The 19468-nt window shown below is 43.7% G+C and overlaps 1 protein-coding gene and 1 pseudogene across 1 annotated transcript; one reads left to right on the top strand and one right to left on the bottom strand.

The window, feature by feature from the left end:
• Nucleotides 1-2388: 2388 nt before the first annotated feature.
• LOC115834338 lies at nucleotides 2389-3269 on the top strand (annotated as a pseudogene).
• Nucleotides 3270-14282: 11013 nt separating this feature from the next.
• LOC100600866 (heterogeneous nuclear ribonucleoprotein C like 1) lies at nucleotides 14283-15365 on the bottom strand. Its single transcript, XM_004092191.3, has one exon. It carries the CDS (start codon nucleotides 15187-15189, stop codon nucleotides 14308-14310), a length of 882 nt encoding a protein of 293 aa, XP_004092239.1. The 5' UTR covers nucleotides 15190-15365; the 3' UTR covers nucleotides 14283-14307.
• Between the last annotated feature and the right edge of the window lie 4103 nt (nucleotides 15366-19468).

Below are 19468 nucleotides of genomic sequence, written 5' to 3'. Positions count from 1 at the left end.
GTAGCTGGGACTACAAGCGCCCCCCACCATGCCAGTCTAGTTTTGTATTTTTAGTAGAGATGAGGTTTCACCATCTTGGCCAGGCTGGTCTCAAACTGCTGACCTTGTGATCCACCCACTTTGGCCTTCCAAAGTGCTGGGACTACAGGTGTGAGTCACTGCGTGCGGCCTTTATTTTATTTATTTATTTATTTATTTATTTATTTATTTATTTATTTTTTATTTATGAGATGTAGTCTAGCTCTGTCTCTTCAGCTGGAGTGCATGATCTCAGCTCACTGTAAACTCTGCTTCCTGAGTTCAAGTGATTATCTTGTGTTCAGATGATTCTCCTGCCTCAGCCTCCCAAGTAGCTGCGGTTACAGGGGTGTAACACCACACCCGGCTAATTTTGTATTTTTGGTAGAGATGGGGTTTTACTGTCTTGTCCCGCTGGTCTCGAACTCCTGACCTCAAGTCATCGTCCTGCCTTGGCCTCCAAAAGTGCTGGGATTATAGGCATGAGCCACCGTGCCCAGCCCACTTGGTCTTTTTAGACTATTTTCTGGAATGGCATATAAATGGAAGCATACAGGATGCTGTCTTTGTGTCGGGTTTCTTTTGTTCTGATCAGTAATTTTGAGAATTATCTACATTGTTGTGTGCATAGGTAGTTTCTTCCTTTTTGTTACTGTGCAGCGTTCTACTGTATGGACAGACCACACTCTAGTCCATCCACAATCATTGTCCTGTACATGAGCAATTTGTCCGGATTAAACCTTCCTCTTTTTGGTCATTACAAACTTCAATTATCTCTGGTACTGTCCAACCATTTTGGTAGAAAGGCAAAGGTCAGACATATAAAGCTTTTGTTTCTGTAACAGCCACAAACTACAAAAGAAAAAAATGTCCACCAAGAGACATTCCAACAGGACTCATTGGAAAAGGAGAAATCCTGGACACCTCAGAAACACACAAACGCATTTTTAAGAATTGACTTTTGGAGGATTCTAAAAGACTGACTGATTCCAAAAGAGCTCCTGGAAAATACCAAGTACTAAAGACGAAGAAGAAAAATAAAATACTGAAGAAATAATGAGGGAGGAAAGTAAAAAGAATTGTGTGGTGACTGAGTTGACATCAACCATTTTCTCCTATTATCCTCATCACCTAATTAATCTGAATCTATTAACCGATGTGGTTAGCCGTCCTCTTACCCTGAGATTGCCACCCCCTTTGCTAAACTACCTTTCCGTGGGGCAGTTAGACTAGTGCCTTACAAATGTAGCCACTGGATCAGGTAGGACTCTGCCCTGGAACTATTTACACACTCAAAGAGCTCCTGGGCTGCATGTGGCCCAAGGGCTGCAGGTAGAACCAGCTTGTGATAAAGCTTAGGATGAACAAGCTTGTGGTAAAGGATAGGATGTTGAACATACCAGCAATGGTATTTTATATCCTTTGTAGCTATTGAAAATGGGAATAATTTCTTCATTTCTTTAACAGCCTTTAAGATTGTTTGCTTTTGGCATACACAAATGCCACTCATTTTGTATGTTGTCTTTGTATCCTAAATTTTTAGTTAAAGATCTTTTTGTTAAAGATCCCCCTGCCTTGGCCTCTCAAAGTGCTGAGATTACAGGCATGAGCCAACTCACCTGGCCTTAAATGAATGAATTTTTGACTTCCACTCTATCCCTAATGCTGTGAATTTCTTGATTCATGAAAGGAATATGGATATGTGACATGAATGGATATCTGGTTCAATCCATTAATCTGCGGAAAGCCAAAAACCCAATCGGGATTAACTGGGCAGAGCTTCAGAAATGCAATCAGATATCGCTCTTTGATTGGAAGCCAGCAGTGGATACGTGGAAGGGCGTGGGTGGGAGTTGTGATTAGAAAGGTCAAGAAAAGCTTCTAAAGACCCACAGGAGAGACCCGAAGTCTTCAAGCCTGGAGTTCCTACTTGGTTCTTCCTGAGGTCTGAGCACCCTGCAAACTGAGTCCAGATCTGGTAAGTCACTAATTTCTGGAAGGACACTCCCATCTGATCTACAGTCAGCCGGTCTGGGATGGTGACAGTGCAGCCTACGACGGCACAGAGCTGTATCCTGTCTTTTTGTCTTTTTTTCATAAGAACAGTTTCAAGCTTTGATCTTTTTTTTCTAAATGCAGTCTTGTCTTTTCAAAAATGTTGATTGTGCTTTTCTTTACGTCTTTTCAGAATTCTCGTTGGGGGCCATTCTGTGGAGAGACAAACACTTTGCTGTTGTGGCCGCATTTCTGACCTCGAGCCGCAGTCGGCTTCTCCACGTAGAACTCGGCAGCAGGAGACTTAGAATCGAATCTGTTCTTCCCTCCCACCTCCTGTTTTTGGCTTTTTGAGAAATCTTAGCAACCGACACGATGGCCAGCAACGTTACCAACAAGATGGATCCTCACTCCATGAACTCCCGTGTGTTCATTGGGAATCTCAACACTCCTGTTGTCAAGAAATCTGATGTGGAGGCAATCTTTTCCAAGTATGGCAAATTGCAGGCTGCTCTGTTCATAAGGGCTTTGCCTTCGTTCAATATGGTAAGGAGAAAAATGCCCGGGCTGCTGTAGCAGGAGAGGATGGCAGAATGATTGCTGGCCAGGTTGTAGATATTAACCTGGCTGCAGAGCCAAAAGTGAATCGAGGAAACGCAGGTGTGAAACGATCAGCAGCGGAGATGTACGGCTCCTCTTTTGACTTGGACTATAACTTTCAACGGGCTTATTATGATGGGATGTACAGTTTCCCAGCACGTGTACCTCCTCCTCCTCCTATTGCTCTGGCTGTAGTGCCCTCGAAATGCCAGCGTGTATCAGGAAACACCTCACGAAGGGGCAAAAGTGGCTCCAATTCTAAGAGCGGAAAGTGGGGATCTTCCAAGTCTGGAAAGCTGAATGGAGATGACCTTCAGGCCATTAAGCAGGAGTTGACCCAGATAAAACACAAAGTGGATTCTCTCCTGGAAAACCTGGAAAAAACTGAAAGGGAACAGAGCAAACAAGGAGTAGAGGTGAAGAATGCTAAGTCTGAAGAGGAGCAGAGCAGCAGCTCCGTGAAGACAGATGCGACTCAGGTGAAGATGGAGTGTGAGGGGGGTGCAGATGACTCTGCTGAGGAGGGGCACCCACTGGATGATGATGATAATGAAGATCAGGGGGATGACCAGCTGGAGTTGATCGAGGATGATCAAAAAGGGGCTGAGGAAGGAGAGGATGACAGAGACAGCGCCAATGGCCAGGATGACTCCTAAGCACATAGTGGGGTTTAGAAATCTTATCGCATTATTTCCTTACCTAGGCGCTTGTCTAACAACAAATTTTTCACCAGATCCTCTCCCTTAGTATCTTCAGCACATGCTTACTGTTCTCCCCATCCTTGTCCTTCCCATATTCATTAATTCATATTGCCCTGCGCCTAGTCCCATTTTCACTTCCCTTGACGCTCCTAGTAGGTTTCCTAAGTCTTACCCTGTAATGTTTGCTTTTAATTTTGATACCTCTTTATGACTTAACAGTAAAAAGGATGTATGGTTTTTATCAACTGTCTCCAAAATAATCTCTCGTTATGCAGGGAATACAGTTCTTTTCTTTCATACATAAGTTCAGTAGTTGCTTCCCTAACTGCAAAGGCCATCTCACTGAGTTGAGCAGCTCCTGAAAGCAGCTTGGAGTTAGAAGTATGTGTGTTACACCCCATATTAGTGTGCTGTGTGGGGCAGTTCAACAAAAATGTAACAATGTATTTTTGTGAATGACAGTTGGCATGTCAAATGCATCCTCTGAAAAATAATTAGTGTTATAGTCTTAAAATTCGTTTTCTAAAGTTGATACTATGGGTTATTCTTGTGAACAGCTTGGTGTTTGGGACCTTTTTTCCTCAAAATAAACAAGTTCTTATTAAACCAGGAATTTAATGAAAAAAATTTCTTGGTGGGAGCAGTGACTCATGCCTGTAATTCCAACAGTTTGGGAGTCCAATGCGGGAGGATCATTTCAGCACAGGGGTTCGAGAACAACCTGGACAACATGGCACAACCCTATCTCTACAAAACATTTGTTTTGAGGGTTGGGGATGGTATCTGGCTCTGTAACCCAGGCTGGAGTGCAGTGGCACGATCTCAACTCACTCCAACATCCGCCTCCCAGGTCAGGTGATTCTCATGCCTCAGCCTCCTGAGTAGCTGGGATTATAGCCACCCACCACCATGCCCAGCTAATTTTTGTATTTTTGGTAGAAACAGGGTTTCACCATGTTGGCCAGGCTGGTCTCGAACTCCTAACCTCAAGTGATCCACCTGCCTTGGCCTCCCAAAGTGCTGGGATTACACCAGTGAGCCACCAATGCCCTCCCTCTTTTTTAAAAATTAGCCGGGCATGGTGGCATGCATCTGTAGTTCCAGCTACTTTGGTGGCTGAGGTGGGAGAATCCCTTGAGCTTAGAAGATTGAGGCTGCAGTGACCCATGCTCACACCACTGCTGTACTCCAGCCTGGGCAACAGAGTGAGACCATGTCAAAAAATAAAAACTTAACCAAACAGTTTTTTAAAAAATCCAATTAATTCCCACCTATGAGTGAGAACATGTGGTGTTTGGTTTTTTGTCCTTGCGATAGTTTAGTGAGAATGATGATTTCCAGTTTCATCCATGTCCCTACAAAGGACATGAACTGATCATTTTTTATAGCTGCATAGTATTCCATGGTGTATATGTGCCACATTTTCTTAATCCTGTCTATCATTGTTGGACATTTGGGTTGGTTCCAAGTCTTTGCTATTGTGAATAGTTCCGCAATAAACATATGCGTGTATGTGTCTTTATAGCAGCATGATTTATAGTCCTTTGGGTATATACCCAGTAATGGGATGGCTGGGTCAAATTTTATTTCTAGTTCTAGATCCCTGAGGAATCGCCACACTGACTTCCACAATGGTTGAACTAGTTTACATTTCCACCAGTGTTCCTATTTCTCCACATCCTCTCCAGCACCTGTTGTTTCTGACTTTTTAATGAGAACACATGGACACAGGAAGGGGAACATCACACTCCGGGGACTGTTGTGGGGTGGGGAGAGGCGGGAGGGATAGCATCAGGAGATATACCTAATGCTAAATGACGAGTTAATGGGTGCAGCACACCAACATGGAACATGGATACCAGGATTCCAGGTTGATCCTCACATTTAGCTTCCAATAAAGCTTTATTTAATTATTTCTACCTCAATGGCCTTAACTTCTGTTGATACCAGCTTGCATGGTAATGGTTTGAATTGGGGCAGGAACAAAAAATATTTCTATGAGTTTTATAAAGTAATCTTTGCATGCCATCTGCATTGAAGAATGAATAGGTTCCTCTCCAAATATGTCCTGAGTATTGATGCATCCAATAAATAAAACCATTATGTATTTCATATAGTAGATCTATAGATGCATTCTATTTGCCTCTAGAGTTTCCAATGAACCAATGTCTAGTTTCAGCAAGTTCTCTGATTATATGGCAGAGGGAGAGTTTTATCAAGAGATGTTGGCCGGGCACGGTGGCTCACCAGTGAAACAGTGAAACACCATCTCTAATAAAAATACAAAAAATTAGCTAGGCATGGTGATGTGCACCTGTAACTCCAGCTATTCAGGAGGCTGAGTCAGGAGAATTGCTTGAACCTGGGAGGTGGAAGTAGCAGTGAGCTGACATTGCACCACTGCACTCCTGCCTAGGTGACAGAGTGAGACTTTCTCTCAAAAAAAAAAAAAAAAACCTTTGAGGACAAAACGTTGTTCACTCATGATTTGTATTTAATGTACTTCCACTAGAAGTGAGAAATTCTCATAGTTTACATAATATTTTAATATTATCAATCACTCCAAAGGCATATCTACTATTTGTAAAAGTACTAACTACTTTGACTATATGACAAGCTCCAGTAGGGGTGTATATTACTGTCAATTGTCTGATATAAACTCTAAAATAAACACAAAAGAATTAACCAACTTTTAAAACAGGAAAAACAGGCTGGGTGTTGTGGCTCATGTCTGTAATCCAGCACTCTGGGAGGCCAAATCCAGCAGATCATGAAGTCAGAAGATGGAGACCATCTTGGCCAACATAGAGAAACCCCATCTCTACTAAAAATACAAAAGTTAGACAGGCATGGTGGTGCAGGCCTGTAACCCAAGCTACTCAGGAGGCTGAGAAAGGAGAATCGCTTGAACTAGGGAGTAGGAGGTTGCAGGGAGCTGAGATCTCGCCACTGCATTCCAGCTGGGGCAGCAGACTGAGACTCCATCTCAAAAAAAAAAAAAAAAAAGCCAGTGCGGTGGTGGCTGATGCTTGTAATCCCAGCAGTTTGGGAGGCCAAGACAGGCAGATAACGACATCAAATGATCGAGACCATCCTAGCCAACATGCTGAAACCCCGCCTCTACTAAAAATACAAAAATTAGCTGGGCATGGTGGTACCCGCCCATAGTCCTAGCTACTCGAGAGGCTGAGGCAGGAGAATCCCTTGAACCCAGGAGGAGGAGGTTGCAGTGAGCCAAGATCATGCCACTGCACTCCAACCTGGTGACAGAGACTCCATCTCAAAACAAACAAACAAACAAACAAAAAACAACAACAAAAAACAAAAAAAGCTGGAAAAGTAAATTCTGAAAGAATTTCCATCTCTATGAGTTCATCTTCAGAAGTGATAGCATTTCCTGCTTGGCATTTTTCTCCTACATTTTTGGCGTAAGATCTATCAACAAAAAGTATGAACCTAGGTTTGTGTAATGGAATATCTTAAACATCAATAGGAGGAGTCAATAGTTCTGATGTCACACACACATGTATGGTCTTCTCCATCATCAGAAAATGGCAACAAAGTGGTAGAGTTATGCAGAGTGTAGCATTTGGAATGGAGATTTGAAGGTGACAAGGAAAGGATTTTGTAAGACATTAGTCTACAAGTTGAAAAATGTTGGTTCATGTCACAATATCTTTGTTTATTTATTGATTGATTGATGTAATTTATTTATTTTTTGAGACCGAGTCTTGCCCTCTCACCAGGTTGGAGTGCAGTGGCACGATCTCGGCTCACTGCAACCTCTGCCTCCCCAGTTCAAGCAATTCTCCTGCCTTAGCCTCCTGAGTAGCTGGGACTACAGGCGCCTGCCACTATGCCTGGCTAATTTTTTGTATTTTTAGTAAAGACAGTGTTTCACCGTGTTAGCTAGGATGATCTCGATCTCCTGACCTCGTGATCTGCCCGCCTCAGCCTCCGAAAGTTCTGGGATCACAGGCGTGAGCCACTATGCCTGGCCGGTTCGCATCAAAATTTAAGAGGTATTCAATTGCATATGAAACTTGTAGGTAAAGTTAATTTCTTTTTTCTTTAAAGCATGCATTTATTTATATATTGATTTATAATGTATTTATTAATTTTTTTTTGAGGTGGAGTTTCACTCTTGTTTTCCAGGCTGGAGTGCAGTGGCACGATCTTGGTTCACTGCAATCTCCACCTGCCAGTTCAAGTGATTCTCCTGCCTCAGTCTCCCAGTTAGCTGGAAATACAGGCGCAGGCCTCCACACACAGCTAATTTTTGTATTTTTAGTAGAGAGAGAGTTTCACCATGTTGGCCAGGCTGGTCTGGAACTCCTGACCACTGGTGATCCACGCACCTCGGCCTCTGAAAGTGCTGAGATTACAGGCCTGAACCACCCTGTCCGGCCTACACTCATCACTTTTAATACCTTCTACATCACATGAGGAAGAAGAGCAGAAACACTTGAGTACTTCACGAAGGTCAAGGTTGGTATAAGTTTGGATTCCAATATGATCAATTTCTGCTTCTAGGGAACCAACCAGTTCAGGTTAAGGAAGGTCAGGAAACTCTAGGGTTTTCTCTCCCTCCAAAGAAAGCTTTACCTATCACCTTAACTTAGAAAGCAAATCTCATCCCCGTGTTGGCACTTAGTAAAAAGTCATTCTTTTCTAAAAATGGTCCAAATGTCATTTGGACTGCTTCAAACACAGGAATTTTCTGAACTTCATGTGAAACCTCTCCTCACAAATATTTTCCTTACTCCAAGGGATCTGCTGATACATCAGGTTGGGGTGTAAACTGGATATGGCAGCCCTGGTATCCACCAACTCTGTACCAAAGTCTGCATTGATCTGCATCTCAGCTTCTCCACTTTTTAATTTGAGGGTATTATGGGAAATGATTTACCAGAGAGTTATTTGAAGTTCTATCAATACGGAGCCATCAGAAATGTCCTCGGTGGCTCATGCCTGCAATCCCATCACTTCAGGAGGCTGAGGCTGGGGGATAACCTGAGGTTGGGCATTGGAGACCAGCCTGACCAACAAGGAGAAACACTGTCTCTACCAAAAATACAAAATTAGCTGGCTGTAGTGGCACATGACTGTAATCCTAGCTACCTGGGAGGCTGAGAGAGTAGAATCACTTGAACCGGGAGGTGGAGGTTGCAGTAGGCTGAGATTGTGCCATTGCACTCCAGCCTGGGCAACAAGAGTCTGGGAACTACCGAGATTAGACCCAGTTACACTAATGTTTCCTATGCATAGAGATAAGTTACCAGTAATGAAATCAATAATCGTCATACGCCACCCATTTGCATCTATAGCTTCTTCTCAGTGCTGAGTCGTTTAATTTTAAATATTAACCAACCGTGTGTGAGAGCAGGTTCTACTATTAGTTGTGATCCTTCCCATTCATCTAAATGACTCCATAGCCAGCAATTGCTATGGTTAGTGATAGTGGCTAAATTTTGAATAGGAGACCTTAGAAAGTGTTTGCTTTGAGTGGTGAAAGTACGTAACAAAATAAAATGTAGGCTTGATCATTTTGTGTTAATACAAAACAAAACCAAGTCTCAGTCAATGGAAAGAGATCAAATGGAGTTTTGTTCCATTTTCTTAAAAAAGCTGTCTACCATGTGATGATGTCTGCTTCTAAGAAAGGCTTTTTTCCTTGGTTATCTTTAATTTAAACCACCTGGTATTCATGGACTACTATGCAGCCATAAAAAATGATGAGTTCATGTCCTTTGTAGGGACATGGATGAAACTGGAAAACATCATTCTCAGTAAACTATCGCAAGGACAAAAAACCAAACACTGCATGTTCTCACTCATAGGTGGGAATTGAACAATGAGAACTCATGGACACAGGAAGGGGAACATCACACTCCGGGGACTGTTGTAGGGTGGGGGGAGGGGGGAGGGACAGCATTAGGAGATATACCTAATGCTAAATGACGAGTTAATGGGTGCAGCAAAACAACATGGCACATGGATACATATGTAACAAACCTGCACATTGTGCACATGTACCCTAAAACCTAAATTATAATAATAATAATAAAAAAGTTAAATCACCTGGTATAGTCCCAGCCAATGCTGCTCATGGGCAGATTTCCCTTGGGGCCATTTTAAAAGATGCAATCTCCAAATGCTAGGGCATGAAGGTCCAAACATCATCGAAAGCCTCCTTTACCAACTGGAAATAGGCTTTGAAAGGTCTTGCGGTACTGAGTCATATTGTTACTGAATGATGGGCTCACTCTCCTAAGTGCATAGAACCCGATACTACACCACCATAGTTTGAGAAAAGCAAAAAAGGCTGGGCACGGTGGCTCATGCCTATAATCCCAGCACTTTAGGAGGCCGAGGCAGTCAGATCACAAGGTCAGGGGTTTGAGACCAGCCTGGTCAACATGGTGTAACCTTGTCTCTACTAAAAATACACAAATTAGCTGAGTGTGGTGACCCATGCCTCTAATCCCAGCTACTAGGGAGGCTGAGTCAGAAGAATTGCTTGATCCTGGGAGGCAGAGGTTGCAGTGAACTGAGATTGCACCTCTGCAGTCCAGCCTGGGTGACAGGGCAAGACTCCAGTTTGGGAAAGAATAATAAATTATTAAGAGTTAACTGGGCTGGGCACAGTGGCTCATGCCTGCAATCCAGCACCTTAGGAGGCTGAGGCAGGCAGATCACAAGGTCAGGAGTTCCAGACCAGGCTGACCAATATGGTGAGCCTCCCTCTCTACTAAAAATACAAAAATTAGTCAGGCATGGTGGTGCATGCCTGTAATCCCATCTACTGGGGAGGCTGATGCAGGAATCACTTGAACCCAGAAGGCCAAGGTTGCAGTGAGCTGAGATCACACCACTGCGCTCCAGCCTGGGCAACAGAGCCAAATTCTGTCTCAAAGAAAAAAATAAAAATAAAAATAAAAAAGAGTTAACTGACAAGGAGATAGGAGACAAGTCCCAAACCTGTCTCCCCAATCTGGGGATGGTGGAGCAAGCTCGCATGGCCTTTCCAACTGGTTTCAGGTGATGCCAATTCAAACAGTCAGCCAGGCTGTGTTAACGGTTAAGAGGTTAAACCTTTTTCCCATCGGACATGCCTGAGCAATTTGGGGTTTTCAATTTAAGCAATGGTTAATCTGTTGGAGTTGAACCCCTGGTTACACGATCAGAGCTAAAAGGTGCAGGGGATACATGAGGTTCTATTATCAAAGGCATAGGTTATCCAGCAAATACTTTATGATCAGTGCTTCTGATTGTAGTTGGTGAAAAAAAATACCTTATGAGGGATCTGGCTGTGTTTTCCCACAGGGGTGGTAAAAATTGCATTAAAGTAATCCAGTCTTGCTGGGTGTGGTGGCTCACGCCTGTAATCTCAGCACTTTGGGAGCCTGAGGCTGGCGGAACACTTGAAGCCAGGAGTTGACCAGCCTGGGCAACATGGTGAAACCCCGTTATCTACTAGAAATACAAAAATTAGCGGGGTGTGGTGGCATGCCTGTAATCCCAGCTATTTGGGAGGCTGAGGCATGAGAATTACTTGAACCCAGGAGGCAGAGGTTGCAGTGAGCTGAGATAGCACCACTGTACTCCAGCTTGGGCATCAGAGACTCTGTGTCAAAAAAAAAAAAAAGTAATCCAATCTTTTTTGTTAATTTAACTAATTTTAGTTTTAAGATACCATTTGTTCACTCGACCTTTGTAGAATACCAAGGATAATGAAGTTAATGGTAGTGCCATTAGATCTGTAAAATCTTGTCTGTGTGATAACCTGCCCAGTAAACTGAGATCTCCTACCACTGGAAATTTCTCCAGAGGTGGACCAGAAAGGAAACACATTTTATAATCATTTATTCACTATGACTATGGCATCAGCCTTTCTAAAAAGGTAAGCTGCAACCCATCCTGAAAACAGACACACAATCACAAAAATTGTAGCCTTTTTACATGGCTCACTGTCATCATTGGTCCATGACAACCCCCTTTCTTGCAGCTATATATGTGTATGTCTACCTATTCATATCTATATCTGTTTCCTTTTATTACCATTACTCACTTCCACTCCCCTTTCCAGATATAGCTGCTCTACTCTTTGACCTAGCCTTGAATTTGCACGTGACCTTATATAAGTATATGGAAAGTACATAGAATATATACTTGCATTTTTATGTGTATTTATTTTAATCGACATATATGCTATAGTGTATGGTGATACAGAAGAGGGCCTCACAATTAATTATCCAGCCCCGGACACTTTGGAGAGTGAATGGACATGCTGTTATAATTATTATTAGTAGTATTTTTTGGAGATGGAGTCTTGCTCTGTGGCCAGGCTGGAGTGCAAAGGTGCTATCTTGGCTCAATGCAACCTCCACCTCTTGGGTTCAACTGCTTCTCCTGCCTCAGCCTCCCGAGTACCTGGGATTACAGGTGCCTACCACCATGCCCGGCTATTTTTTGTATTTTTAGTAGAAATGGAGTTTCTCCATGTTGGCCAGGCTGGTCTCGAACTCCTGACCTCAGGTGATCCACCTGCCTCGGCTTCCCAAAGTGCTGGGATTACAGGTGTGAGCCACCGGGCATGGCCTCTCACGTGCCTTTTTAAATTGATGGGAAAATGACACCCAGGATAATTTATGGCCATTGTGGGAATTATTGGAAATCTTTAAGACTGTTTTTCTTACAAAACCACAATGGTAGGATTAAACAGTCTGAATGGAATGCTAGCATGTAGAGCCTTCTAAATGCTCCTTCTCTCCTTTTTTGGGGAATTTGGGATCTGCCTACTGATTACAATTGGATTTTTTTTAAACAGCTTGGTTAAGATTTTTTTTTTTTTTTTTCGACAGAGTGTGACTCTGCTGCCCAGGCTGGATTACAGCACTGGTGTGAGCATGGCCACTGCAGCATCAATCTGCTGGGCTCAAGGAATTCTTCCACCTCAGCCACCCAAGTAGCTGGGACTACAGATGCATGCCACCATGTGTGGGGAAAAGAGAGATCAGACTGTTACTGTGTCTATGTAGAAAAGGAAGACATAAGAAACTCCATTTTGACCTGTACCCTGAAGAATTGCTTTGCCCTGAGATGCTGCTGCTCTGTAACTTTGCCCCAACCTTGAGCTCACAAAAACATGCGTTGTATGGAATCAAGGTTTAAGGGATCTAGGGCAGTGCAGGATGTGCCTTGTTAACAGTATATTTACAGGCAATATGCTTGGTAAAATCATCACCATTCTCCATTCTCGATAAACCAGGGGCACAATGCACTGTGGAAAGCCACAGGGACCTCTGCCATGGAAAGCCGGGTATTGTCCAAGGTTTCTCCCCATGTGATAGCCTGAGATATGGCCTTGTGGGATGGGAAAGACCTGACCATCCCCCAGCCCAACACCCGTGAAAGGTCTATGCTGAGGAGGATTAGTAAAAGAGGAAGGCCTCTTGCAGTTGAGATAAGAGGAAGGCCGCTGTCTCCTGCCTGCCCCTGGGAACGAAATGTCTCGGTATAAAACCCGATTGTAGATTTGTTCTATTCTGAGTTAGGAGAAAAACCGCCCTGTGGTGGGAGGCGAGACATGATGGCAGCAATGCTGCTCTGTTACTCTTTACTCCGCTGAGATGTTCGGGTGGAGAGGAGCATACATCTGGCCTACATGCACATCCAGGCAGAGTACCTTCCCTTGAACTTATTTGTGACACAGATTCCTTTGCTCACATGTTTTATGCTGAGCGCCGGTCCCCTGGGCCCACTGTTCTTTCTCCATACTTTGTCTCTGAGTCTTATTTCTTTTCTCAGTCTCTCGTCCCACCTGATGCGATACGCCCACAGGGGTGGAGGGGCTGCTCCCCTTCAACCATGCCCATCTAATTTTTAAAAAAGAAGCAGGACATTGGTGGCTCACTGGTGTAATCCCAGCCCTTTGGGAGGCCAAGGCAGGTGGACCACTTGAGGTTAGGAGTTCGAGACCAGTCTGGCCAACATGGTGAACTGCCGTCTCTACCAAAATTATAAAAATTAGCTGTGCATGGTAGTGGGTGGCTATAATCCCAGCTACTCAGGAGGCTGAGGTATGAGAATCGCTTGAGCCTGGGAGGCGGATTTTGGAGTGAGCTGAGATTGTGCCACTGCATTCCAGCCTGGGTAACAGAGTGAAACTCCATCCTGCCCCTCAAACAAATGTTTTGTAGAGATGGGGTTTTGCAATGTTGCTCAGGTTGGTCTCCAACCCCTGGGCTCAAATGATCCTCCCGCCTTGGCCTCTCAAAGTGTTGTAATTACAGGCATGAGTCACTGCTCCCACCAAGAAATTTTTTTCTTTAAATTCCTGGTTTAATAATGACTTGTTTATTTTGAGGAAAAAGGTCCCAAACATCAAGCTGTTCACAAAAATAACCCACAGTATCAACTTTAGAAAACAAATTTTAAGACTATAACACTAATTATTTTTCAGAGGATGCATTTGACATGCCAACTGTCATTCACAAAAATACATTGTTACATTTTTGTTGAACTGCCCCACACAGCACACTAATATGGGGTGTAACACACATACTTCTAACTCCAAGCTGCTTTCAGGAGCTGCTCAACTCAGTGAGATGGCCTTTGCAGTTAGGGAAGCAACTACTGAACTTATGTATGAAAGAAAAGAACTGTATTCCCTGCATAACGAGAGATTATTTTGGAGACAGTTGATAAAAACCATACATCCTTTTTACTGTTAAGTCATAAAGAGGTATCAAAATTAAAAGCAAACATTACAGGGTAAGACTTAGGAAACCTACTAGGAGCGTCAAGGGAAGTGAAAATGGGACTAGGCGCAGGGCAATATGAATTAATGAATATGGGAAGGACAAGGATGGGGAGAACAGTAAGCATGTGCTGAAGATACTAAGGGAGAGGATCTGGTGAAAAATTTGTTGTTAGACAAGCGCCTAGGTAAGGAAATAATGCGATAAGATTTCTAAACCCCACTATGTGCTTAGGAGTCATCCTGGCCATTGGCGCTGTCTCTGTCATCCTCTCCTTCCTCAGCCCCTTTTTGATCATCCTCGATCAACTCCAGCTGGTCATCCCCCTGATCTTCATTATCATCATCATCCAGTGGGTGCCCCTCCTCAGCAGAGTCATCTGCACCCCCTTCACACTCCATCTTCACCTGAGTCGCATCTGTCTTCACGGAGCTGCTGCTCTGCTCCTCTTCAGACTTAGCATTCTTCACCTCTACTCCTTGTTTGCTCTGTTCCCTTTCAGTTTTTTCCAGGTTTTCCAGGAGAGAATCCACTTTGTGTTTTATCTGGGTCAACTCCTGCTTAATGGCCTGAAGGTCATCTCCATTCAGCTTTCCAGACTTGGAAGATCCCCACTTTCCGCTCTTAGAATTGGAGCCACTTTTGCCCCTTCGTGAGGTGTTTCCTGATACACGCTGGCGTTTCGAGGGCACTACAGCCAGAGCAATAGGAGGAGGAGGAGGTACACGTGCTGGGAAACTGTACATCCCATCATAATAAGCCCGTTGAAAGTTATAGTCCAAGTCAAAAGAGGAGCCGTACATCTCCGCTGCTGATCGTTTCACACCTGCGTTTCCTCGATTCACTTTTGGCTCTGCAGCCAGGTTAATATCTACAACCTGGCCAGCAATCATTCTGCCATCCTCTCCTGCTACAGCAGCCCGGGCATTTTTCTCCTTACCATATTGAACGAAGGCAAAGCCCTTATGAACAGAGCAGCCTGCAATTTTGCCATACTTGGAAAAGATTGCCTCCACATCAGATTTCTTGACAACAGGAGTGTTGAGATTCCCAATGAACACACGGGAGTTCATGGAGTGAGGATCCATCTTGTTGGTAACGTTGCTGGCCATCGTGTCGGTTGCTAAGATTTCTCAAAAAGCCAAAAACAGGAGGTGGGAGGGAAGAACAGATTCGATTCTAAGTCTCCTGCTGCCGAGTTCTACGTGGAGAAGCCGACTGCGGCTCGAGGTCAGAAATGCGGCCACAACAGCAAAGTGTTTGTCTCTCCACAGAATGGCCCCCAACGAGAATTCTGAAAAGACGTAAAGAAAAGCACAATCAACATTTTTGAAAAGACAAGACTGCATTTAGAAAAAAAAGATCAAAGCTTGAAACTGTTCTTATGAAAAAAGACAAAAAGACAGGATACAGCTCTGTGCCGTCGTAGGCTGCACTGTCACCATCCCAGACCGGCTGACTGTAGGTCAGATGGGAGTGTCCTTCCAGAAATTAGTGACTTACCAGATCTGGACTCAGTTTGCAGGGTGCTCAGACCTCAGGAAGAACCAAGTAGGAACTCCAGGCTTGAAGACTTCGGGTCTCTCCTGTGGGTCTTTAGAAGCTTTTCTTGACCTTTCTAATCACAACTCCCACCCACGCCCTTCCACGTATCCACTGCTGGCTTCCAATCAAAGAGCGATATCTGATTGCATTTCTGAAGCTCTGCCCAGTTAATCCCGATTGGGTTTTTGGCTTTCCGCAGATTAATGGATTGAACCAGATATCCATTCATGTCACATATCCATATTCCTTTCATGAATCAAGAAATTCACAGCATTAGGGATAGAGTGGAAGTCAAAAATTCATTCATTTAAGGCCAGGTGAGTTGGCTCATGCCTGTAATCTCAGCACTTTGAGAGGCCAAGGCAGGGGGATCTTTAACAAAAAGATCTTTAACTAAAAATTTAGGATACAAAGACAACATACAAAATGAGTGGCATTTGTGTATGCCAAAAGCAAACAATCTTAAAGGCTGTTAAAGAAATGAAGAAATTATTCCCATTTTCAATAGCTACAAAGGATATAAAATACCTTTGCTGGTATGTTCAACATCCTATCCTTTACCACAAGCTTGTTCATCCTAAGCTTTATCACAAGCTTGTTCTACCTGCAGCCCTTGGGCCACATGCAGCCCAGGAGCTCTTTGAGTGTGTAAATAGTTCCAGGGCAGAGTCCTACCTGATCCAGTGGCTACATTTGTAAGGCACTAGTCTAACTGCCCCACGGAAAGGTAGTTTAGCAAAGGGAGTGGCAATCTCAGGGTAAGAGGACGGCTAACCACATCGGTTAATAGATTCAGATTAATTAGGTGATGAGGATAATAGGAGAAAATGGTTGATGTCAACTCAGTCACCACACAATTCTTTTTACTTTCCTCCCTCATTATTTCTTCAGTATTTTATTTTTCTTCTTCGTCTTTAGTACTTGGTATTTTCCAGGAGCTCTTTTGGAATCAGTCAGTCTTTTAGAATCCTCCAAAAGTCAATTCTTAAAAATGCGTTTGTGTGTTTCTGAGGTGTCCAGGATTTCTCCTTTTCCAATGAGTCCTGTTGGAATGTCTCCTGGTGGACATTTTTTTTCTTTTGTAGTTTGTGGCTGTTACAGAAACAAAAGCTTTATATGTCTGACCTTTGCCTTTCTACCAAAATGGTTGGACAGTACCAGAGATAATTGAAGTTTATAATGACCAAAAAGAGGAAGGTTTAATCCGGACAAATTGCTCATGTACAGGACAATGATTGTGGATGGACTAGAGTGTGGTCTGTCCATACAGTAGAACGCTGCACAGTAACAAAAAGGAAGAAACTACCTATGCACACAACAATGTAGATAATTCTCAAAATTACCGATCAGAACAAAAGAAACCAGACACAAAGACAGCATCCTGTATGCTTCCATTTATATGCCATTCCAGAAAATAGTCTAAAAAGACCAAGTGGGCTGGGCACGGTGGCTCATGCCTATAATCCCAGCACTTTTGGAGGCCAAGGCAGGAAGATGACTTGAGGTCAGGAGTTCGAGACCAGCGGGACAAGACAGTAAAACCCCATCTCTACCAAAAATACAAAATTAGCTGAGTGTGGTGTTACACCCCTGTAACCGCAGCTACTTGGGAGGCTGAGGCAGGAGAATCATCTGAACACAAGATAATCACTTGAACTCAGGAAGCAGAGTTTACAGTGAGCTGAGATCATGCACTCCAGCCGAAGAGACAGAGCTAGACTACATCTCATAAATAAAAAATAAATAAATAAATAAATAAATAAAATAAAGGCCGCACGCAGTGACTCACACCTGTAGTCCCAGCACTTTGGAAGGCCAAAGTGGGTGGATCACAAGGTCAGCAGTTTGAGACCAGCCTGGCCAAGATGGTGAAACCTCATCTCTACTAAAAATACAAAACTAGACTGGCATGGTGGGAGGTGCTTGTAGTCCCAGCTACCCGGGAGGCTAAGGCAGGAGAATCGCTTGATCCTGGGAGCTAGAGGTTGCTGTGAGCCAAGATCACGCCACTGCACTCAAGCTTGGGTGGCAGAGCAACACTCCGTCTCAAAAAAGAAAAAAAAAGACCAGTTGTTTCCACAAACTAGAGATAGGGTGATAAACCACAAAGGACACAGGAAACCATCTAGGAGTCATGAAAATGTGTTGTGTCTCTCATGAGTGAAAACGTGTTAAAACTCATCAAACGGGCAGGGCGTGGTGGCTCATGCCTATAATCTCAGCAATTTGGGAGGCAGAGGCAGGCACATCACCTGAGGTCAGGAGTTGGAGACCAGCCTGGCCAATATGGCGAAACCCGGTCTTTTTTTGTTTGTTTGTTTGTTTGTTTGTCTTTTTTTTGAGATGAAGTCTCCCTCTGTTGCCCAGGCCGGAGTGCAGTGGCATGATCTTGGCTCACCACAACCTCTGCTCCCTAGGTTCAAGTGATTCTTCTGCCTCAGGCTCCCAAGTAGCTGGGAATACAGGCACCCACCACCACACCCAGCTAGTGTTTGTATTTTTAGTAGAAACAGGGTTTCACTATGTTGGTCAGTTTGGTCTAGAACTTCTGACCTCGTGATCCACCCATCTCGGCCTCCCAAAGTGCTGGGATCACAGGCATGAGCCACCGCGCCCAGCCAACAAGATAATTTTTAAGAAGATGATGGGAAGTAGGGAAGTGAAGTGGGCACTGAAGAGGGGAATGCTCAGCAAACCTGCACATTTCAGAAAATCAGCTTTGTGCCCCACAGTTTGGTGAACGTGAATGATCCCATCTCTAATTCCCTGTTGTAAAACGTTGTTTTGAGCTCCAGGTAAATTAGTTAGCTGACCTCATGATGAATGCTGAATGCATTGCAAGCTTGGTTTATTTTTGTTTCTCCCCCTCCCTTCTTCACTGATTAAATTTATAAAGTTTATAGATGTGGTTTCAATTTCTTCCAGAGAAACCTTAACCTAAGCCCTGAGACCACTCACGCCCTCGGTGGCACCTCTCCTCCACCAGAACGAGCATATAATCTGCTACCTTAGGTTATATAAAATCCCCAAGACCATTCGATACATTGAGATTTTTATTCTGATTTTGTAGGGACGACTCCTCTGTTTTCATAAAGCTTTTTTAAGTATAAAGCATTTTTATCTTTTGATATGGCCGAAGATCTCCTAACAACGATACTTTCAGATTTTATTTTTCTGTCTAATGTTGGGAACAGATCAAATCCTTCCCTGCCTCACACTCAAGACTATGAAGTTCACATATTAGTAAAATTCCATCAGTGTCTGTGGAGTTCATGAATGAATGAATTTTTTTATTTTTTAACAGAATCTCCCTCTGTCACCCAGACTGGAGTGCAGTGGCACAATTTTGGCTCACTGCAACCATTGCCTCCTGGGTTCAAGCAATTCTCCTGCCTCAGCCACCTCCTGAGTAGCTGGGTTTCAGGCACCTGCCATCATGCCCGGCTATTTTTTGTATTTTTGTAGAGATGGGGTTTCACCTTTTGGACCTGGCTGGTCTTGAACTCCTGACATCAGGTGATCTACCCACCTTGTCCTTCCAAAGTGCTGGGATTACAGATGTGAGCCACCTCACCCGGCCTTGAATGAACGTATTCTTGACTTCTACCCTATGCCTAACATTGTCGAGTTTTTTGCTTCATGAACTGAATAGAGATATGTGATATGAATGGATATCTGAGTCAATCCATTAATCTGGGGAGAGCCAAAAACCCAATCAGGATTAACTGGGTGGAGCTTCAGAAATGCAACCAGATATCACTTTTTGATTGGAAGCTAGCAGCGGATACGTGGAGGGGCGTGGGTGGGAGTTGTGATTAGAAAGGTCAATAAAAGCTTCTAAAGACC

This window comes from Nomascus leucogenys, unplaced genomic scaffold (genome assembly GCF_006542625.1).
Source record: "Nomascus leucogenys isolate Asia unplaced genomic scaffold, Asia_NLE_v1 000936F_68242_qpd_obj, whole genome shotgun sequence".
In the NCBI taxonomy this organism is placed as follows: domain Eukaryota; kingdom Metazoa; phylum Chordata; class Mammalia; order Primates; family Hylobatidae; genus Nomascus; species Nomascus leucogenys.
Note: the sequence above shows the minus strand (reverse complement) of the source record. Positions and strands in the feature narration are given on the sequence as shown.

What these genes read in the sequence shown, in the direction of transcription:
- LOC100600866 (XM_004092191.3), bottom strand. Translation starts at nt 15,189, where the DNA reads ATGGCCAGCAACGTTACCAACAAGATGGATCCTCACTCCATGAACTCC.